General features: G+C 32.6%; 1 protein-coding gene across 2 annotated transcripts; it reads left to right on the top strand.

Annotated features, from left to right (window-relative positions):
- The first annotated feature begins 2,936 nt into the window (after positions 1–2,936).
- On the top strand, positions 2,937–23,728 carry LOC107413881 (anaphase-promoting complex subunit 1). 2 transcript variants are annotated; one of them, XM_048469837.2, is made up of 37 exons: positions 2,941–3,313; positions 3,557–3,620; positions 4,541–4,625; positions 5,249–5,535; positions 5,718–5,823; positions 5,903–6,063; positions 7,234–7,421; positions 7,591–7,660; positions 9,057–9,227; positions 9,412–9,899; positions 10,454–10,913; positions 11,335–11,673; positions 12,507–12,590; positions 13,094–13,186; positions 13,278–13,337; positions 14,099–14,197; positions 14,514–14,654; positions 15,252–15,332; positions 15,942–16,013; positions 16,229–16,300; positions 16,822–16,915; positions 16,994–17,076; positions 17,244–17,300; positions 17,440–17,517; positions 17,623–17,744; positions 17,837–17,997; positions 18,408–18,484; positions 18,573–18,683; positions 18,767–18,868; positions 19,622–19,762; positions 20,051–20,224; positions 20,597–20,660; positions 20,808–20,947; positions 21,044–21,201; positions 22,324–22,402; positions 22,665–22,763; positions 23,038–23,728. In XM_048469837.2, the coding sequence occupies exons 1-37, from the start codon at positions 3,087–3,089 to the stop codon at positions 23,428–23,430; spliced, it is 5,481 nt and encodes a 1,826-aa protein (XP_048325794.2). In that variant the 5' UTR covers positions 2,941–3,086; the 3' UTR covers positions 23,431–23,728. The 2 variants fall into 2 exon arrangements, with proteins under 2 accessions (XP_024927501.3, XP_048325794.2); XM_025071733.3 differs by lacking the exons at positions 20,597–20,660; positions 20,808–20,947; positions 21,044–21,201; ... (1 more) ...; positions 22,665–22,763; positions 23,038–23,728 and having other exon boundaries at positions 2,937–3,313; positions 20,033–20,171.
- Positions 23,729–23,992: the final 264 nt, after the last annotated feature.

Raw genomic sequence — 23,992 nt, 5'->3', positions numbered from 1 at the left:
TTAAATTTACTATTAATAAAATTTTCACTTAGATTTTTTAATTATTAAATATCAAACATATTACATATTTAAGGTTGTGTTATTAATTTTTTTATTAATTAAAAAAATAAAAAATATTAAAAATAATATTCATTTACTTAAATATAATATGTTTAATACATGTATGACTTTATGGATATCGAAAAAAAAAAATTAATATGCCGAAGAATATTGGAGATGTGAAAAATTAAAAACATAATTATTAATAAAAAATTTTTATATTATTTTTCAGTGAAGTAGTATTAGATTTATTATGTATATATATATTTAACTATTATATGATATTGTTATATTATCATATCATATGTTATATTATTGTAACTTCATAACTATAATTATATAGTTTTACATATATTTTAATTTTTGATTAATTAATGACTAAATACTTTTTGTTTTATATGAAATAATTAATTTAAACAAGATAATTTATTTAATTAGATAAATTTCGTGTAAATGAGTCCATTTCATATAAATGGATCAATTATGTGTAAACGGGTCAATTTTGTATAAATAAGTCGTGTTGATCCAAATTGACTTATTTAATAAACATATTATATAGATCGTGTCAAGTTACTTATTTATTAAATAGGTTATGTTCAAATTGAAAATTTCTAACACGATTAATAAACGGATCATGTTCGAGTTGAGCAATTTCGACATGATCAATAAATAGATTAACACAGAACATAACACGGCAACAAGAATTGCCACATCTAATCCATAACATTTTATGTACCTTTATAAGTGCATTAGTTCCAGCTAAACATATTACCCTATCCCTTTTACTAGAAGTTACCAAATGTGCCCATAGTTTCCAAAACACTAACCTCAAGAAGCTATGACTTTTGCTTTCCATCTTCTGCTTAAAAGCAAAAGCAATCTTAAATATAGTCTTATTACTATATTCTTAGCTTTGTTGATTCATTAATAAAAGTTACTACTTTACCATTGGCTTATAATCACACATAGATTCTCTCATAATCTAACTTTCACTTACGCTTTTAAGAATCTAAGAACAAGCGACCATAAACATATTGGAAGGTTAAAATTATTTTTCTCTTTATTTAATTTTAAAATTTTCCTAATGTAGTTAATTTTTCTACAAATATTTATTAAATACACAAACAAATAATGGTCAAGTACATAATAATTACCCCCAAAAAAAAAAAAACTATGGAATAACAAAAAGTGCTTTTAAAATATGTATACATACGAATTTGGAAAGAAATATTTTTTTCATACTCCTTTTTTGGTATAAGTAGCCCCGTAAAGGTAAAAATAAAACTGAGCTCAAAAATCTCGAAGAATATATTTAACTGAATGAAAAAATTTCTTAAATCTATCTAAGTATTAAAAAAATCTCAAAAAAAAAATTATAATTTTTTTTCAAAAGGAATAAATATTTGAAATTTTGTACAATCACTAAAATAATGTTTCCAACATAAATTAAAAATAATTACTTATAACTAATGTTATTAGCATTGTTTTATACTTAAATATAAATCTATATAATTTTTCTAAATAAAAAATTTGCATAACTTCTATTGTACTCCATGTTAAAGTGTCCTTTCACTATCAAAGACTCTTTTTTTTTTTTGGTTAAATATAAATGCTAAGTATTCAAAATTTTTTATATTTATGAATATTAGTATTACATTTTTGAAAAGGAGATTCATGATTATTTTTGTTTTTATTTTTATTTTTATCCATGAATCTCTAAAAGAAGTAAAGACAAAAAAAATTGCACTGAAGACAAAATTTATGCATTTATTATAAAATGTCCTTGTTTAGAAGTTTTAGAAACTAAAATGAAAGAGGAATGATCATTACTATTTAATAAAGTAATGGCCACATATTTTAGACGAATTTTTTATTGAAAAAGAATTCATATATTTTATTTATTACATTACTGTTTTTGTTATTTTTATTTTTATTAAATAGATTATGACTCTGTTTGACAGAATTTTTTTTTACTTAAAAGCTCTATTTAAAGACCAAAAGCTTTTTTATAAAAAAAAATAAAAATATTTGGTAAAAGTTAATAAGTACTTATTGACCAAAAAATGAGTTTTTTTAAACCGTTTTAGAGAAATCCAAATTTTGAGCTTTTATATAAAAAATTCTTTTTTTTTTTATCTTATATGAAAATTTAACAAGCATTTAATATAGCTTAATAAATATTTAATGTAACTTTTTTTATTTACAACCAAATATTTATTAGTTTTTTAATAATTTTTTTTTTCAAAAAGATCTATTATACAAAATTCTAAAGACTAAAATTCTACTTTTATCAACTATATCAAATAAATCCTATGTTACCTGAACTTTTCAATTGACTTTATGTTGAAGAAAGAAGAAAATGTAACATACGAAGGAATTGATGAAATAACAGTATGGAGAAGTGGTAAAATCCCTCCGGTGGCATCACATAACAAAGGTTTTTAATCCTAAGTGCTTTTCTCTCTTATTATTCTCCTATGAACGCCAATCTGTTGATGTTTATATGTTATACGCAATGAAAGATACAACACTACGTATGCGGGTTGTAGAACTCATGAATAACCCTGAAGTGTCATATGGTAATTTGCTAGATGTAGCTTCAATTTAAAACTCAATATAGGCCAGGTCAATTAAATATACATTACCAATCGTTACGTTTTTGAGATTTATTTTTTGTCAAAAAAATATTAACAAATCATATTTTTTTTTTATCGGATAAACAAATCATTTGGTAAATAAGAATTAGTTACTTTTATATTTATATTTTTTGGGACAACATTATCCATTTTGATATGACAAAAAGGAAAAATAATAAGAAAAAGCAAGAGCCAGCAGAAATAATAGGTTAAGAATAAGATTATCCTCGCAGCCAAACGCAACAAAAAGTCTAGGGTTTGAAATTGACACTGATCGCGCGTTACACAAAAACGGGGAATAAAAAAAAAAAAAAAAAAAAGAAAAGAAAATAGGAAAATGTAAAAAAGAGCGGGAGAGAGTAATTCAGACCACTCACAGCTACCAGCTTCACCGTCCCCAAAACCCAAAAAATGTCAGTTGGCGTTCGCCGGCTCGCTGTGCTTGGCGAGTTCAAGCCGTTTGGCTTAATCGCCGAAGCTCTCGACGGCAAGCCCGCCGATAACTTCACCGACAAGTACGATTACTTCCTTTTTGACCCCGAACTCACTCGCGACAGAGACGAAGCCGATGACTTCGATGCATCCAGCGACGCACTCAGCGATCGATCTGATCACGAGCTTTTCATTAGAGGAAACCGGTGATCTTTCTTGAATTTCTGTTTGATTGTTAAGAAATTGAATATATATATGTATATATGTACACATTATGTTTCAAATGCGGTGCTTTACTTCGTCCCTGATTTGAGCTTAGACATAATCGCATAATTTGCATGTATGAATTGCAATTTTGAGTGGATTGGTACCATTTCTTAACATTTTTAGCTAATTGAACGGTCATTCTCGTTTTCCCGCTGAATGTGAATCTTTTTTTCGGTAATTAGGATAATATGGAGTACCGGTTCACGAGTATTTAAGAGGTTCACATTGCCCTCTCCAGTCATCAAGGTATGTAATTAATTGTAGATATTGTTGATATTTCAAAGGTATTTCCTACTTTGCTTTAATTGTCACTAATGTTCATATACTTGCTTGATTCTTAAATATTATAAGGAATTTTAACCTTTGTTTTTTTATAATATATAGTTTGACATGTAATCATTGTTCTCATCTTTTGGTACCTTACTATTGCGCAAATCTGCTAATGGTTTGAAATGTTTCTTTATGTAGTTGTACTTTAAGTATTTGTCATATCATTCTGCATGGTGGTTGGAATATACTTGTATGCTTGATCTAGCACAGCAGTTTCTGTTCTTTTCTATGTACCGATGCACTTTCCTTCTTCCTTTACAGCAGACTCGATGTCTGTTACTAAAAGGACTAAACAAAGTTTCATTTGTACAGTGTACTTTCTCTTTCTCTTTCCCTTTTTTTTATTTTTATTATTATTATTATTTTTGTGTGTGTGTGTGTGTGTTGGGGAGGGGGGGGGGGGTGGTTGGGGGGTTAAATATACCTAGTTGGGATATGAGATTATATGATACGAAGACAGTGACTAATGATGTATCATGGTTGACCTTGTATGTCAAATGTGGTTTTTTAACTTTGTTCGACTTGGGATTGTTAATTATGGTAAAGTGAATAATTTATATGCTTTATGCTGGTCAAGTATGTATCTTACGTCAAAATCATAGGGTTCTAAATTTTATATGTTATCTTTTTGGTTGTTTGCTAGTAATATTTTATGTTTCCTATCTAATTTTCAAAAGTTTATTAACTCTATTGCATATATTCCTTGATGAAAGTGTTGATTAGAGCTTCTCTTAATATTAAAACTTGACTTGGTTTGGTCATGTCTGACTGATTTTTAGATTTATCAATTTCCACTGATGTTTTTCCTTTTTCCTGGAAAATCTTCCTATGCATAGGCATGCTGGTGTCATCTGGGTGATATGACTGAAGCGCTTCTTTGTATTTTACAAGTTGCTTCTTTAACACTTTACAGTACATCAGGTGAGCAGACCAATATGTATTTAATAATAAGTTTTTAAAGTAATTTTAGCTGTTTCTTATACCATGGGATGTGCTCCTCTGTAGTGAGAATCCATCCTCTCATGTTTATATCACTATATCGTCATCATAATGAGTTCAAATAAAAGTTAGGGGTAGTGATGGGGACACCGATTCTTTAGCAGATGGGTAGCAATAATAGGGATGCAAAGATTCAACTTAGAAGTACAAAAGTGCCAAAAGTATCTAACTATTTCAGAAACCCTATTGAAATGTCAAATGGAAGTTTGGGACGATTTACAATTTAACAAGCAGGAACAAAGATACAACTTATCTACTAATGATTGTTGTTAAATGTGTGCGATGATAGGTTCTTTGTTGCATAATGGCAGTGATAGTATCAGAAAGTCCTAACTTAGTTTTATTCATTTTATGGGATTACAGGGAATATCCTTCTACCATGCTTTTTGTTCAATTTATACATTTAATATAGTTTTGAGATAACATAAATCTTTTATATTTTTGGGATAACTAGCTATAACACTTGATGTTTTGCAAGCTTTTATTTTGAAGTTAAAGGCTAATTTGTTGTCAATGAGCTCTAAGAATTTAATTTTCTTTATTAGGTGAAGTAACCTCAGTTCCTCTCTCTCCTAACATCACATCAATATGGCCTCTTCCTTTTGGGATATTATTTCAGCAACAAGCTGATACAACTTTGACAACTCATTTTCCTTTTTCATCTTCAAGTCCTTTATTTGGTACATTGGACATATCCCGTCCTAGACGAGAGACAGGACACAGCCCACAGCATAATGTTGATTTTCCAAGTGCATTTGATCATATTGTCAAGGGAGGCACGACTTCAATGTCGTCGCATCTGATTTTGAAGGATCCACTAGAAGAACCACAAGTACATTAAAAGTTCCCCTCCTCTCTTCATTTGTTTCCACTCTGATATTTTTGCTTCCCATTTTCATTGCTGTATTCTTAGTTTATTGCTTCATTAGTAAAAATTACTCCTTTACAATTAGTTTATTATTATATTATTTTTTTTATTTTTATTAAATAGATTATTTTACCTGTACTTTTCAGCTGACTTACATTGAAGAAAGAGGAAAATATAACATAATGAAGGAGTTTGATGAAACAACAATATGGACAAGTGATAAAATCCCTCTGATGGCATCATATAACAAAGGTTTTTAATCCCAAGTGCTTTTCTCTCTTGTTATTTTCCTTTGGATGCCATCTATTGATGTTTATATGTTGTATGCCAGGAAAGATGCAACACTCTGTGTGGGTTGCAGAACTCATGAATTCTAACCTTGAAGTGGCAAGTGCTAATTTGCTAGATGTTGTTCCGGCTGGTGTAATACCAAAACAATTCTCTTTCCGTAGAATTTGGCAGGGGAAGGGTGCCCAAGCAGCAGCTTGTAAGGTGCAGGATTACTTACTAAGTTTAATTGTCTTTTGGATAATTATTATGACAGTTGATGTTGCTTTGAGTTTCTTTCTCCCATTTGTTCTTAAGTCTAGTTTATTTTTGGTAGACATCCATTATAGTCATTAAAGAAGGCCATTGAAAGATTCATCTCACTAATGGATTTAAACTTTAAAGGTATATAAGTTGAATAAGCATGTTAAGTATGCAGGAGATAAAAATTCACCCAAGCAACTAGAAAAAATGGTTTGATTTGAATTTTTTTAATTTTTTTTTTTTTTTTTTTTAACAACTGCTTGTATTGGGTTGAAGTAGGGCTTTTGTTTGGGGTTTCTCATTGAGAACGTGGATTAAATGTGCTTATTGCCTGTTTGTTCAAAGGGACAGGACTGGATTGGATGGGACTATTTCATGAATAGTTTAATTGACCGGATGAGAATTGAAATAGTCCCATCCAATCCAATCCAGTCGCATTCAACAAACTGGCCTTTAGTTTGCTACTAAATCTTTCTGCCAGGGTTGCTTATTCTTAAAAGTCTTTTGCATGGCGTTGGTACCTATTATGCAGTAATATAATTTATACTAGCGTTGCTGATGTTTAGCTGAGCCTCTTGCATTTTATATTTGATTTATTTCTTTTGTTTTTGGAGCATTTACCTTAAATGTTGAGTTAGTAATTTATTTAGTAACTTCTGTTTATGAATTGCGATAGCATTCTTAGAAGTATGTCCTGGAAGAACAGTAGCACATTTAATAACTCTTTTACTGAAACTACTGGAAGGATCTCCATATTATTATATCATCACTAGTAATCAGGCAGTACAGAAACATTTTTAGGATTCATAAACTATGTAGATTAAGCTTAGTTTGTTTATAAAAATCATAATTACTACTTTACTCTCATTTCTTCTCTTCTTGGCCTTCACTTTATTCTTGTATATGCCAGCTCTTACGGTGCTTTTGGAGTATCACCTCACTTCTATCATGGTTTCATCATTTAGCACACTGCATGCATTTTCCTCTCATCAGAGATTGTTTTTTACGGTCTGCATCAGTTGATCTTGATATTAATGATGCCATTTTCTTCTACAGATGATTTTTTGTGCATATTGATAAGTTCCTTTTATTCTTTTCTTTTGATTTTAACTACCTAAAATTGTTTGTTAGGTTTTTCTTGCCACGGATGATGATGCAGCTCCTATTATTTGTTTTCTTCACCAAGAACAAAAGAATCTATTGTCTGTAAGGCTTCAAAGTGTTGAAATAAATAATGATATTCTCTTTGACATTAAACCGGATATGAGCTGGAGCATACCTGCAGTTGCAGCTGCTCCTGTTATTGTAACACGTCCTAGGTAAAATTGGTTTTCTCCTCACCTTTTATACCTTTTTTATCACTCAACTTATAATCTTGATGATGCCTTCCGATCTTGTATTTCACTTCTTTTTTTTTTTTTTTTTATGCTTTTTACAAGAAAGTAACTTGTTGGCATGACACAACTTTCTCCATTACCATTTTGCCAGAGTGAAAGTTGGACTGCTGCCATATTCAGACATAATAGTTTTGGCACCAGAAAATTCCCTCCTTCTTTATGTAAGCCATATACATTAAGGGCCTATATTACATGTTTTGATAACATTGTTGATCTCTTTGAATTCTGAGGGTCCCACAGGGATTTGGAATTGTAAATCTAGCAAATCAATTCATTCTGATCATACTGGATATAGAGACATTAGAGAAAAAAAACTTGTGATACTTTCATTTGGTTTCTTATATTGGAGCATGTACCTGATTGTTTAATGTCTACTGAAAACCTAATATATTTGTTAGAATTTGCTTAAGCAAGCAAGAACTGTTAAATTGCTGACCCATTTGGTTAGATGTATTTTCCTTAATTGAAACCCAATAACTTGAGATCCAATGAAGAAAATCTTAATAGCCAGTGAAAATAAATATTGGCCTGTTCTTTTTTCTCAGAAACAACTTAATGAGAAATATTTTGCAGAAATAAAGGTCGATATCAATTCATGCTGTTTAAATAGTTCATTGTGTTATTGTTCTTTGGACTAGGAACAGAAATTAGAAACTAAAATATAATTTTATAATTCAAGATTGTTTGCTGATCAATGTTAGATAATAGTTTCTGGATATGCATTTGGGGGTGTAATTTTACACTTTTTACATTTTTTCTTATCTCAAAAATTAAAATTGCTGTTAAAACAGAAAACACACTGGCTCAAACTTTTCTAAAATTTGGGTTGTGAATTATATGCGGGTCCGGGATCTTTTCAGTAATTCAAGCCTCTAATCACAGATTTTTCCTCCATCCATCATAAAATTTGAAAAACATGCTTATATAGTTGTTTCAGTCATGATGACTACTTTGTTTCCTATTCAGCAGAGTTTTATGTGGAATTAGAAGTTGTTCTTATTTTGCATCCCTAAAATCTAGAAACAGATTTAGGTGTCTTAATCCAATTTGGCCCCTATAATCTAATTATGACCATCTTTCAAAGGGGGGACCTAGTGATGTTTAATTGTTGCATGTGTTTTCATTTAATTTTTCTCCTCCTTCCTTCCGAAGCAGGAATTACCTCACTTTCTTGAGAATATGACTTCTGAACTGTTCTTTTAAGGGAGTTCTGATTTTTCATAAGAGAATCGCATCACAAATGGATGGGTTTCCCCACTTAAAGTTGAGTAGGCTTGGTTTGTTTGCATTGTGTCCAGCTTGTCCATGCATAAACCTTATTAATTATTCTAAGAAATAAAAAGATGCTTTCTTTTTGACAAATTTCCACATCTTAGATTGTACAACTCCTAAACTCTTTTCTGGTGTACCATACTTATCTTTTTATCATTTTGTTTTGCGTTTCCTCTCCACTTTCATTCTTTTTCCACGTGATATCAAGAGTTAATTACTTAGTTTATTTTATTTTTTCTGCATCATTGGTTACATGTTTGTAACTGGCATATTTTATAATTGCAGTCAGGGAAACAATGCCTATGTAGGTATTTGTTGCCTTCTGGTCTGAGTAAAGCCAGGGTTGCACATAATTTGGAGTTTCAGGAAACAGCATCAGTGTCCCATCACCCGAAGATAATAGGACTGGCTGATGCAATTGAGGGGCGGGTAAATGTTATCGTAAATAAAGGGCAGGTATGCTAATTTGTATGTTTGTTATAGCAGCTATTCTTTAATTTTTGAAGTCGAACTGGTTTGCAAGCCTGTTAGGACTTGAGTCTATTCTTTGAATTTATGTTGGCCTTTTCATGCTTCTTTTCTTCTTTTAAGTTATCTATGTTGCCTTGATGACTTTATTATTGTTCATATTAATACCTAGATCTTTCGTTGTGCATTGCGGAGAAGTCCTTCATCCTTGTTGGCAAATGATTGTATCACAGCAATGGCTGAGGGGCTCAGTTCCAGCTTCTATAGCCATTTTCTTGGTCTTCTTTGGAAAGATGGTAACTCAGCCTATATGGCAGAGGCTGATCCTGGTGCTAATTCTGAATGGGACTCTTTTTGTGGTATTATTTTGCAAATGTGTAGATCTTCTGTCAAGTCGTCAAAGCATTTCAAATCAAAGCCTCAATCAGCTTGGGAATTCCTTATCAGTAGCCAATTCCATAAAAACTTCTGCAAACACAACTTTGTTAATGGAGTTTCTTCTGTGACATCATTCGATATGCAAGAAATTGATTCCTCTGGGTTAAACCTAGATGGTAAACAGAAATTAGAAACATCATTTTACTCTGAGCTAATGGTGGAGAGTTTGGCTTGTTTGCATGCAGTATATGAGAATCTGAAGCTGGATACTCTTCGTAAGAGGTAAACATTATTTTGTTTGTCCTTTTTGCTTTACACTTTTCTCTCATTAAAACAGTTTTGACTCTTCTTTTTATTTGTTCTGTTGTGTCTTCACTTTGTCATGTAATTAGCATTCTTTCATAGATCCCATGACAAATTAATAAATAAACAATAATGTATTTATCAGAATTGTGATGTGAAGGATACTTGGTGGTATACTGCTTACCAACTTATTAACTCACAAGATCCAAAGAAAACTAAGATAATTGAAAATTGATAGCTTAGGTAGGGTTACACCTTATAAGCCACTCCAGATGTTCAAGATTTTTTGCATTTAATGGACATTAGGGTTAGGATGCTTTGCTTATGCCTATAATTTACTGCTCTATTGTGTTAGCTGAGGAAACCACTCTGATGGATCTGCTTGCTATATGTGATTTAGGGTTGAGCTTTCTCAACTTCAATAAATTGCATTTACATTTTGCGGTGAAACTGAGCACACTCATAAGTAAGTATATTTTTTATTTTGCTTTATCCATTACTCGCATTATAGGGTACTTTATTTGTAATTATAGGGATTTGGAACTTCTGGCGGTTCTATTATGCGATGTTGCTAAGTTTTTGGGTGAGGAAAGCTATCTGGATCATTATATCCGTGACTTTCCTTGTTTTTCCGTAAAAGTTGGAATGTGCACAGCCCCCTTTTCAAGGAAGACTCCTCCAAGTTTATTCAGATGGCTTGAAGACTGCTTGCTACATGGATGTGCGTATGCTAATATTAATGATCTTCCATCTTTAATTCGCAAAGATGGAAGTTCAGTCGTGAGCTGGGCCCGGAAGATAATCTCCTTCTATAGTTTGCTATCTGGTGCTAAACAGACAGGAAAGAAGCTTTCATCTGGTGTTTATTGTAACATTGTTGCGGGATCACATTGCACAATCGAGGAACTCACAGTCTTGGCAATGGTTGGGGAAAGATTTGGATTGCAGCAACTTGACTTGCTTCCTTCCGGTGTATCTCTTCCTCTTCGACATGTGAGTTAAGCTTCAATCATGTATATAGGCTTGCATGTGAAATATTTAAACAATGTTCGTACTAAATTGGTCTTTGAATTTGATACTTACCATACTGTTCAAGGTGTGCCTGTAAGTTTACCTAATGGTTTGGAGGCCTACTGCTTAAGATAATGTTGATGCAGGAAGATAATTTTCTATTGAGCCCCCTAGGATATTAAATATCTGAAAAATTGAGCGAATGTACTGCTATATGCATATATAGGTTTATTTATATTCCTGCACTCTGTGGAAGAACTACTTTTTGCTTTCTTGATTGCGATACTAATATTTTATGGCTGCATAAATGTCACTAGAATATATAGGCATTAAATATTCCGTTATTGTCATTTTTAAATCATTAGTTTTCTCCTTACGGGTAGTTATTTGTTTATGCATTCAGGCATTGGATAAGTGCCGGGAATCTCCTCCAATTGACTGGCCTGCAGCTGCGTATATCCTGCTTGGCAGAGAGGATTTGGCTTTGTCATCTTTGGCCCGTTCAAACAAGTCTAAAGAATTTAAAACTCAAACTAACGTGAATTTAATCTCTATGTCTACACCTTACATGCTGCATTTGCATCCAGTGACCATTCCTTCCACTGTTTCTGATACAATTGGATTGGATGGTACCAAGTTTGAGGATACAGATTCTGTTGATGGGTCAATGATAGATGGTATGGAGCATATTTTCAGCTCTAGCACACAGTTCCGCTATGGCCGCGATTTGCGACTGAATGAGGTCATTTTTAGTTCTTTATGCTGAATGCGATATATAAATCTGCTGAAAACAAATCCTGTTAGGATATATATATATATATATATATATATTTTTTTTTTTTCATTTTGTTTCATATACTTCTTACACTTTGTAATTGCCTCTAACATGTTCCCCTTATTCTTCCCTTAACAGTTCATCACTCAGTGCACATTATTACGTTGAAGTGATTATTCTTGAATTATAGTAAATATTGTATGGTTGTTTGTTGTAGCCTAATAGTTTTATTTCTATGTTTATGCGTATCTACGGCACAAACAGACGGTCATATACAGTTCAAACTACATGCATATGTACAGTGTATATCCATGTAGAGTATGTCTGTACTCTGGCTGAGTGTATATGTAAATGTGTTTTGAGGGGTTACCTTCCAGCTCCAGGATTATCTATAAGCTAGATATATATATATATATATATATAATAATTTAATTGTGTTATGGTGATTGGACTTATGATTCTAATCCCTACAGTAAATGGGGCATTTTTCTTTTCTAATGTAGTGTTGATCATCAAATGCCTTTTCTTGAAAAATAAACATTATGAATTTTGTTGTTGTTATTGTTATTTGATTTGTGTTTCACCTATTCTTTTGTGGGTCGTGTGATTTGAACGTCATCCATATTGCATTTCAATGGTTGAGATGTTGGCATGAGACACTTCTAATTACAAATACCACTATTTTAGCATTATGGAAGGTCACTTTGGCTGACACATCTATGGTTCAATCTTAATGATGATTATTTTGCTTTCTTGTTAACCATCTATATTTGTTGGCTGGTTTGGTTTACTTATATCAGGTTAGACGCCTTTTGTGCTCAGCAAGACCTGTGGCAATTCAAACATCTGTTAATCCTAGTGCCTCTGATCAGGACATTCAACAGGTGCACCTTATTTGATCCTATATTTTACGTTGAATTTTTAGTTCTTTTTCATATTATGTTTCAGTTATTTGGTTAATCTGAAAGGGCAAGTTGTAGTTATTAAAAAAATATGCTTGATATACATTGTTGGGCTTGCTTTGGGATTAGTAGTAGTTTAACATGGTATCATAGCCTTGGTGACTGAGACATCTTGTGTTCAATCCTTGTTATCCCCATTTGAATTTGTATTTTTGTTGAATAGCTGTTTGAGTTGTTTGGCATGTGTAAGGCCTGGTTTCTTTTCTCCCTGTTAATGTGCTTACATTTTGAGTGGCCAATTTGAAACTTTTGGGATTAGTGGTGATTTAGTAGTAATATATTTCAAAAGCATTTCAAAATTTTCTTTATTTTGCACTTTCTTATCACAACTTCTTATTAAAATCCCTGCTGTTTTTTGCGTAGTTTACAGATTTATTCTAATGCATGATTTCATTCTTTTGCTGTTCTTGTGTTTGTTGATAAAGGCCCAGTTATGGCAACTTGCACAAAGAACCACTGCACTTCCTCTTGGCCGAGGGGCATTTACCCTTGCAACCATATACACACTTTTGACAGAGGTAGCGCTTCTCTGTGTGTTTGTCTGTGTGTCTGTATTGTAACTTTCAGGAAAGCTTTGAAGATTTAGTGCTGGATTGATTTTATTTGCAGGCTTTTGTTGTCCCAAAGCTTGTTTTAGCAGGCCGGTTGCCTGCCCAGCAAAATGCAACTGTACGTTTTGAGAACTTATTTTTAGTTATTTACTGGTGGTCCTTTTATGTTTATCCTTATGCAAACTTTGCCCTTTTTTCCCCTTGTATTGGACAAAAAACTGTCATCCGATATGTGCAATGTTGTTGGATTCTCAACTTTGCTGACTGATTTGTTGTTGTATAGCAAGTCTGGAAAGCTTTTGGTGAAATATTATGTTGATCTATCAATTTCAAATTGAAAAGGATGGAGAACTTTTTGGCCTTGAGATGACCAAAGTTGCCCTATTATGTCTATGCAATTACTAAATAACCATTGAAATGTATGAAGTGTATGAAGATCTAAAGAACATATTTTTTAGTAAGTAATGAAATTGACTTGTCAAGATAAATATGGTAAAATGCTAAAGTTTCATTTAGAACAATGTTAAGTGTTGGTGTATTATATGTAAATTCCATCTGCATTTGCTTGTCAAACTTAAAGGCTTATTATTAGGACCCGATCAAAACTTTATCCAATTGGATAAAGCTTTCAATTAATTATTTCATTCTAGTTCTTCATGTTTTACTACCAATGCAACATTCTATTGGTGACTTTGAATTAGATTTTTATTTGGAAGCTAAAATATATAGTTTTTCCTATGTGCAGATGCTCATTGGCATGTTATTGTTGGTTTTTACTTTCTTCATTTGATATTCTCGACATTTTACCATATCATGATCTGTTGAAGATCTTGCATGTCTATCTTACATTTGTACATATATTATTTTTTCCATGGAAAGGTAAACCTGGACCCAAATGTAAGGAACGTACAAGAGATTAAATCTTGGCCTGAGTTTCACAATGCTGTGGCTGCTGGTCTGAGGCTGGCTCCCCTTCAGGTTTATCATTATTTTCTCTATATACTTATCTGATGCTAGACATATGCGCTGGAAAGTATGAATTATGATTTTTTTTTTTTTTTTCAAGTAAATGTCTGTTTTTTATTTTTAAGTTTCAATGATTAATTTAGCTGTGGAAAATTATTTCAATTTTTTGAGATCTTTTTCCTTACAATGATTAAAGACAGATGAGCAATATGTTTTAAAAACTCAACCTCACATGTTTTATTTCTCCCTTTTTGATTATTTGTATCATTTAACATGTAAGTTTTATATCTTGAATTGTATAATTGATGTGTAAACTTCCCATTTGCAGGGTAAAATGTCAAGAACCTGGATTATATATAACAGACCTGAGGTGCCCAATGCTATTCATGCTGGACTTCTTCTTGCACTAGGGCTACATGGATATCTGCGTGTTTTAAATATAACTGACATATACCAGTATTTAGCACAGGTTGAGTACTTGTTTAATTGCTATCGACATATTTAGCATGTAATATATATATATATATATATTTTCAATCTTATATTCTTAATTTAAAAAAATTTAGGCTATGTTTGGTTTGTGGATTAGAATATGTATTCCTAAAATTTTGATATTCCTTTATTTGATTGAATTTTTAAAATTGGGCTTATCTATTTTGATGAAATCCCAATTCCTCAAAATAAGGAATTCCTATTCCTTTTAAAAAGTTTAGAATATCTGAATTCCCTAAAATAAAGGAATAGAAAAACATGCTACTTTATATTGTTTTTTATTTTTATGCTTCGTTCTTTTTTTTTTTATATATATATAAATTTTTGCGCTGGTGTTTTTGCCATTTTTTTTTTCCTATCCAATGTTATACTTTGTTATTGCTAGCAAACTAAAGAATAAGAATTCTACTCCACATTTTCTTATTCCTAGGAATTTCTAATACTATTTTTTTAAGAATAACCATTCTGTCAACCAAATGTAACCTTAGTGTTTTCTCTTCCATTCAAGAATTTAATGTTTTCGCTTATATTCTAGGAAACCATTATGCTTTCTCTGACACTTGCATTTTCTTAGGAACATGAAAGCACAACGGTTGGATTGATGCTTGGCCTAGCTGCATCTTATAGAGGGACTATGCAACCGGCAATATCAAAAGTAAGTTACAATGTATAAGAATACTTGAATTTCATATGTTAATTTCAACAGATCATCTGAAGTCATGGATGGAGCTTGTAATCTTTGTGCAAGTTTATTTATGAAATACATGATGCCTGTGCTGCCTGCTTTTTTAGTTGCCTTTCAGTTTAAGCATTGGATTTTTTCATGATGAGAAAATGTAACCATTTGGTTGCTTGTTGTCAAATATTGTCACATCAGCTGGCAAATCATGGAATGACTATTTCATTTTGCTTTTCATGGTTAATGCTGTTGCCTATCCTTTTATCAATGTCTATAAGTTATTTTCTTTTAGTTCACTATATTTGTCGTGTTTGGGTAAGTCACTGTTTGCCCAGTTACCCTGATAATTAGACAGTCTGAACATGTTATCACTTTTCCCACTTTATTCTTCGGCAATTTTATTGAGCCAGTTGAACATTAATTTAAACACAACTCAAATAATGGATTTACTCATTTCAGTTAAAATTTGAGATATCCTAATCATTTTTGTATTATTGTTGTTCTTTATTTTATTTTATTTTATTTTTTATATGTACTTATCACTTGACGGTGAAAGCTGACTAACTTATTACATTATTTTGGTAGTCTCTTTATGTCCATATACCTTCTCGACATCCATCTGCCTTTCCAGAGCTGGAGTTGCCAACCCTTCTGCAGGTACTTATCATGATTTTTTCTTACTCACTCCAAAGTTTCTTTTTATCCTCAATATTTGTAAACCAAGAACAAATATTGTGAAACCTAACCTTCATAACACATGCTTGCATTATTCTTCTTACTACAGCTGGCTGTCTGGTCATCCTTCATACGTTGATTTTGATATTGTACTTCATACATTGATTTTAATATTGTACTTTTTTGTGTTGTTTCAGTCAGCAGCTCTAATGTCAGTTGGACTTTTATATGAGGGGTCAGCACACCCACAAACAATGCAGATTCTTTTGGTATCTTGATTTCTTTTGGTGCTTCTGTAGCTGACAAAAATTGTTGAATGTTAATAATTTTTGGCTATGTGCATCGTCAAAAAGTGCTGTCCAGATTATTATGCTCAGATGTTAATAAAGGATGATGAATTATTTCTTGATGCTTATGTTTAGACGTTAACAAAGTATAATCACTTATTTCTATCTGGAATATTCCGGTAGACTATTTTGAGTTGACTTATTCTTTTCTTCATATCTGTGCCTGATTAAGTGATAATTCTATATCACTCACCACATTTAGGCAGAACATGTTTATTAGTGGATGGCCATGTTGAAGATAATATTGATAACTTTCTGTTGGATGGAAACTGGGTTTCTTAAAAGCATTATGATGTTAATATATCTTACCTAATAATCATGCTTGTTTTTTATGCTCTAATCATGTACGGATACGTGTCATTTAGTATTTGTTTTAAACTTTCCTCAGGAACATGTTTATTTCATCTGTGTTTTATAAGAGTTTCATATGATTAATTTTACAGAGTGAAATAGGACGTAGAAGTGCAGGAGATAATGTACTGGAAAGGGAAGGTTATGCTGTTTCTGCTGGATTCTCACTGGGCCTTGTTGCCTTGGGTATGGACTCTAAGAAACCTATATCAATTAAAAAATGTGCAATGTTGGCCATGACTAACCATGTAACTGTAAATGAAGGTCGAGGATATGATGCACTTGGTATAATGCACTCGCTGGTTGATCGATTATTCCACTATATCGGTGGCAAAGAAGTGCATAATGTATGCTGCTAATCCCATTTTTTTGTTTTGTTTATTTGTTTGCTGCTCTTTCATTTCTGACGTCCAAACACACTAAATCGATAATTGTATCATGTTAGTTTATTTCTTTATGATTCTACATGGTCGAATTCAATGTCTTAACTAACAGCTCTTTGTTTTATTGTCAGGAAAGATCCCTTTCCTCGACACTGTCAACAGATGAGCATAATCGTGCTACTGCACAGGTTTAGTTTAATTCTAGCTCTGTCTTAATCAATCTATCCACTACAGCAATTATTTCTGCAAACACACTTATGGGTTAACATTTGCTGACTAGCAGCTGATACTGACATTGTTTGTCCAATGGCTAATATTGTGTTGTAGATGCTGGATGGAAATGCAGTCAATATTGATGTCACTGCACCTGGAGCTATAATTGCTCTTGCTTTAATGTTTTTGAAGGTAAACTTTCATGAATATGTTACTTATAGTCATATTTGCAAAATGCATCATGTTTCTTTAGAAAAAAAATCATGTTTTTCTCACTTTGGCCTGTGGTTTTGACAGACAGAATCACAAGCAATAGTGTCTAAACTCTCTATTCCTCATTCTCATTTTGACCTGCAATATGTAAGGCCTGACTTCATTATGCTTCGTGTCATTGCTCGGAATTTGATAATGTGGAGCAGGTAATGCTGGTCTTCTAGCAAATCCATCAGTTGAACTTGCATTTTTATAGCTTTTTGGTCACTTACTCAGTTGATAAATTGCTTCCTTGTAGGGTTTATCCCTCCAAAGACTGGGTTCAGTCTCAGATACCTGATATTGTCAAAAATGGTGTGGAAGGCCTTGGGGATGATACTATTGATATTGATGAATTAGATGCTGAAGCCTTTGTGCAAGCATACATTCATATAGTGGCTGGATCATGTATCTCCCTTGGTACGATTTTCATTTTCATTTGTTAGAAATTTTTATTTTATGCGAAACACATAGTAGTTTTGTAGATTTCTTCTACTGGAAATATTTTTAATTATTAAATCTCACTTGGAGGCATATAAATGTAATCTTGTACATTGGGAATTTGGGAGTTCTTGGTGCATTCTTTAAGAGGAATTAACATAAAAATATGAGAAATAGTACAAAATGATAAGACCTAAATTTTTTTAGAAAATTTCTTTGATATGGTCTTAGTTTTACAAGCATTAAAAAATTGTATTTACTAAAAAGAAAATAAATAAATAAAAAATTGATGAGCTTTCATGATTCTCTTGCTGCATTCAGATGAAGAAATTACTAAAATTCTCTTAATTTTTTCTTTATCTTGAAGATGATCATCTTTATCATTGCAGGACTGAGATTTGCTGGTACAAAGGATGGGAACGCTCAGGAGTTACTGTACAACTATGCACTCTACTTTTTAAATGAGGTCGGTCTGAGTCTTTCGGTCAGCATTGTGATGCTCAACTAAAATGATCGCATCTTTGAAGTAAATATGATTATTATATTGGTTTCAGATCAAGCCAATTTCTGTGACAAGTGGAACCTTCCCAAAGGGATTGTCTCACTATGTTGATCGGGGGACATTGGAAATGTGCCTTCATCTTATTGTTCTTTCCCTGTCAGTGGTATGTCAATTTGTTTTTTCTCCATTTTCTATGTTTTCTATCATTGGAAAAGAGGAAGTGTGGATAACATTCTTAAAGAGCAGGTGATGGCTGGTTCTGGACATTTACAAACTTTCAGGCTTTTAAGATTTCTCCGCAGCAGGAATTCTGCAGATGGTCATGCTAATTATGGTATTCAGATGGCTGTAAGTTTTTGACAAGTTTGTTAAATATCATAGTTCCTCTATGAATTTTCATTTTCTATATCTATAGTCTGTGATGTCAAACCCATAATTAGGCTTGTTTAGTGGTTTTATGTGAATCTCCTTTAGCATGGAAGTAGAGCTGTTAGATGCTAAAATAATATGTCATGCATGGGAAGACAAGCATATTATCGTACATTATATATTAGATAAATTGACTAGGTTGTCTGTTATAGTGTACAACAGAAATATGTTCAAATTAACTTCTTCTTTGAGAGTATATAAATTCTTCATCATTCATGATTGTTCTGGCTTATGTAAGCAATCTCAATCCTCACAGCCATTAGAATCTCAGCCTTTGGCCTCTGCAGCGTCGCTGTAGATACTGAGTGTCTGACAATGGTAATCTTCAGATGAATTACATTGCATCTGGGCCAATGCACTACGACTGCCTATATTAAATTAAATGCCTGTTTTGGAGTGGTTTTAAAATGCACAAAATCACTTTTAAAAAGATAAAAGCACTTCCTATTGTTTGGCAAAAAATTATGAAGGTGCTTTTTGGTCATGTCGTTTATAGAAATTCATTGTTTGGAGATTTTGAAAGAAACACCAATTAGATGATTCTTTATAAATCACTTCCTCTAGGATAAGTGATTCCTATGGAGTCATTCCCAAATGGAATGGGTCATTTTAAATGGTTTTTCTCTTTTAGAGTGTTAATTGTTTTTACTTTTGTAACCCTGATGAATGTAGGTAAGCTTGGCAATTGGTTTTTTGTTTCTTGGAGGAGGAATGCAAACATTTTCAACAGGCAACAGTTCGATTGCTGCATTGCTGATTTCTCTTTACCCACGTTTGCCTAGTGGACCAAATGATAATCGATGTCATCTCCAGGTACTTGAAATGTTTAAAATGCTAAACTCAGGTCATATTTCAGTTTGTTTGTGCATCTTGGATTCTTCCCGAAAATGTAAATGATATTCCTGGGGATATCTTAAATGCTCTGGCTACTAATTTAATGAAAATAATCCATCAGATTTATTAGATGGAAAGCTTAATCTATTTTAATAATAATTTTGTTATGCAAATTGAAAGATTTGTATTTCATCTCCTCTCATGAGTCCAATTGTTTGTTTCTTCTTTTATCATATTGTGTTTCTGAAGGAAGTGTACCATATTTAGGCATTCCGGCATCTATATGTGCTTGCAACAGAGGCTCGCTGGATTCAGACAGTTGATGTTGACACTGGTCTACCTGTATATGCCCCACTTGAAGTAACTATTGCAGAGACTGACCATTATGCTGAAACAAGTTTCTGTGAGGTTACCCCCTGCATTCTGCCAGAACGCGCTGTGGTACGTTTCAAGTCGATGAATAAACACTGGGAAAAAAATCTTAATTCCTCCACTATGGTTTTGTAGCATTTGTTTCCCCATTTTTGTCTCGCTCGATTGAGATGGCTGCATAGAGTTCTCTATGGAAAATTTATTGTACTGCTTGAAAGGATCACTTATGGAGTTCAGAAAGATATCTCAAGAGAATATGTAAATGACAGAGTGGAGAACAAATATGCAACTCCTGTTGACGACCTTGATTGTTTCTCTCTGCCTCATATTCATTTTTAGTTTTTATTATTAATGTTTTGCACTGAGCCTTTTATTTTTGTTTGTATTAGTAAAATTTGAGTTCTGACGTTGAAGAATTGCTTGATATCTTTCTGGTTGTAGTTGAAGACGATACGTGTTTGTGGCCCTCGATACTGGTCTCAAGTAATGGATTTTTCCCCGGAAGGTTAACATATGCAGCTGCTCTAATCTGTTATTTTATGCAAATTTATAATGTTTCTGATTGCGCAATATTTTTTTGTTGACAGATAAACATGCTCTGTTTCTGTTATTTCATTTTGCTTTAAGATATTTCTTCTAATACTGTGAACAGATAAACCTTGGTGGAGTTTTGGCGACAAGAATAATCCATTTGACTCTGGTGTTCTCTACATTAAGCGAAAGGTGGGAGCTTGTTCATATGTGGATGATCCCATAGGTTGCCAGTCACTACTGTCACGAGCAATGCACAAGGTTACAATACTTTACCACCACTTAACAGTGACTAGGATTTGTTCAAGAAAAATTTCTATTTCTTTCCATAAAAAAGGAAAAAATTCTTTGATCCAGGTCTTTGGTTTGACAAATTTAAGAGGACGTGATCAATGCACTAATGGTGGCAGCAGACCTGGTTCGGTTACTGTTGACCAGTTGGTCAGTACCTTCTCATCTGATCCTAGCTTAATTGCTTTTGCACAACTCTGCTGTGATCCTTCTTTGAAAAGCAGGCAAGTGTCCAAGTTTCTGTTATTATTTTATACATTCAAGTTTAGCACCATGTTCCTTGAACATGACTTGGATTAGAAATGGTTGGTGAAGCATTGGGGGTGCTCTTGTAGGGCCTTGTCTGAGCATGCAATTCAAATCTAATTATATCTTTTAATTTGTCATTTTAGAGCATCTCCAATGGTTTCTAAAACTTGGTATTGGCATGAGCTCTACAATGGTAAATGTCATGCCAATACTGAATTTTAGCATTTGTACTCCGAAACCTTATTAAATGGTGATGGGCCTACTTTTTATAAATAAAAAACAAACAATAATATTTATTTCAATAAAAGGTTATGGGTCCCACATACTTTATTGTTATTGGACCCAATGCCAAAAAAATTGGAATTGCCGAAATATAGCATACCACATTTGGAGACACCAAATGGGGGTATTGTGCTATATTTTATCAATGGCATGCCGTTGGAGATGCTCATTGCAATGTATTTGGGGTTTTGATAACTTCTTCTTTTCAATTTTTTTCTGGACTTAGCTCTTTTTATCATTTCTGGATAAATGCAAAATCTCTATTATTCCTTTAATCTGTTTTAAATCCCAAGACATGCATATTGAAAATAATCATTTGATTTACGCAGTTCTAAATCTTATGTTCCTTGGTTGTTAAATATAGATCTAATTTTAATACAGATTTCTGTTTTCATATAAGAAGTGTTAAAATCAGTCCAAAAATCATCCACCTGAAAAATTGGGCTCCGAAAATTTAAAATTTTAACATGATGATCTGCTTGGGGGAAAAAAAAAAAAAAAAAAAAAAAATAGAGCCCTGCCAACTTAAAATTCAATGTAGAAACAGGAGTTCCATAAAAATAAGTTTTACCCCTATTACCTCTCATTCTAGGACAATGATCGCCAACCAACAGAATGACAATGCTACAGCAACATCTCCGTGTTGATGCATCATTAGCACTGCTTCCATTTCTCTCTATATCTATCTACTTGTTCTACTTTAGCTATACTAACTATGATAGAACAAGTAAAGGGGATGCTGCTACTACTTTTTCCTCTTTGCTACTTGTTAAGTGAGATTATCTATAATAACCAGTAATATAAAACATGTGCAGAAGCGATGTTGGTTTCCAGGAATTTTGCTTGCAAGTTTTATTTGAGTGTGTGAGCAAGGACAGACCAGCCCTGTTACAGGTAACTTTGCAAGAATAAACTGATTTTATCATGCTTTCGAGTAGAACATTACCTCTATGCGTCAAGGTTGTCTAATAATGGTTATGAAAGTGCTATTGTTTAATGGTTAGTATGTAAAAGATGATCTGTTTATAAGTTATTCTAATAGAGCACATTCATTATATAAATGTTTCAAAGCAGCTTGATGATGCTTTGGATATTGAATGTGCTAATTTGGTAACTCATAATATAAACTTTGTATATTCTCATGACTACTATGCAGGTATATTTGTCGTTGTACACAACAATTGGGTCAATGGCAGACCAATTTACCACTGGTACGATTGTCTTAAGTGACTCGCTCTTTATCTCTAATTTAAAGGTATTTTCTTAATCTAAGCACTTTGTTGATTGTTCATTTAAGCGATCTGCTTAGTTCCATTTAGTTTCCGCATCTACATTTGGAGTGTTCTATCAAATTTTAGTTCTAGTTGATCAACTACAGAATGTAGTTTTCTTTTTTTCTTTTTTCTTTTTTTTTTCGGATGGCATATTGCTATACAATTCATTTGCTGTATCTTTTTATTAAGTTGGTTGATAATCATGGATTGCCTTGTTTCTAGTTTCACATTTTCCAAATACATTTCTGCTTCCAGATTGCAGTTGCATACAATGAGGCTCTGTTGAATGGGAGATTAACCACTTCAAGAGGTGGCATTGTTCAATCTTACTTCATAGGATCTATTAGGAAGAGAGTGGAAGATCTCCTAAACCCTTCAGAGGGATTGAAGGATTGTCTTTGTAATTATTTGAACTCCGGAAGGTGGCCAAATGGAGAATTTGAGGGAGACAAAGGTCCAATTCTTCTTTCTTGGTACCTCCAGTGGTTTGGTGTACCAGCTCCATCTGTAATTAAAGCAGCGTTTGATAAAATCAAGCCTGAGCTTAAATCCTCATCTATCATTCCCTTGTTGCGTTTGTTATTTCCAAGAACCGATATTGGTGCTATTACCAATATATATAAGTTACTGGCTTCTAACAACAGTTGAACTTTGCGGCCTATAGAGGCATTTTACAGTCCAGGTAATGTATGTTCTATGGTACTTTTCAAATATTTGTCGCCTTTTGTTGTAAAGCGGAAGAATAGTCATCAATTTATTTTAAGGCTTAGGTTTTGAGCTTTTAATTATTTCTGTTGGCAATAGCATGGCTCCCAAATTATATTGTTGTATAGTATATGTATATATGTACAACCCCAGTGTGGAGGCTTTCCATCTTTACATCTTTTTTGGTCAGTCCATGTTTGCAACACTTGCTTAATTAGAAGTTAACATTTATTTTGTTTTATCTTTTATTTTATTGAGGGTTGGAGGGATTGGAACTTGGGCTATGTGGTTGAGAAAGTAGACTTTATACTTGGGGATTATAGAGGTTCACATTACAAAATACACTTCTTCATTTTCTCCACACACATTTTTTATTGTAATTAAGACAAAATTGGATGTCTGAATAAAATTTATCCTTTTTCAAATAAAATGCTATCAAATTCTCACTTTATTTTTATTTTGTTTCTTTCTGTTTTTATTTAATTTTAAGAGCAGAATTATTTTA

Source organism: Ziziphus jujuba, chromosome 8, assembly GCF_031755915.1.
Source record: "Ziziphus jujuba cultivar Dongzao chromosome 8, ASM3175591v1".
Taxonomy (NCBI): domain Eukaryota; kingdom Viridiplantae; phylum Streptophyta; class Magnoliopsida; order Rosales; family Rhamnaceae; genus Ziziphus; species Ziziphus jujuba.
The sequence above is the reverse complement of the archived record's forward strand: the minus strand, read 5'-3'. Positions and strand labels throughout refer to the sequence as shown.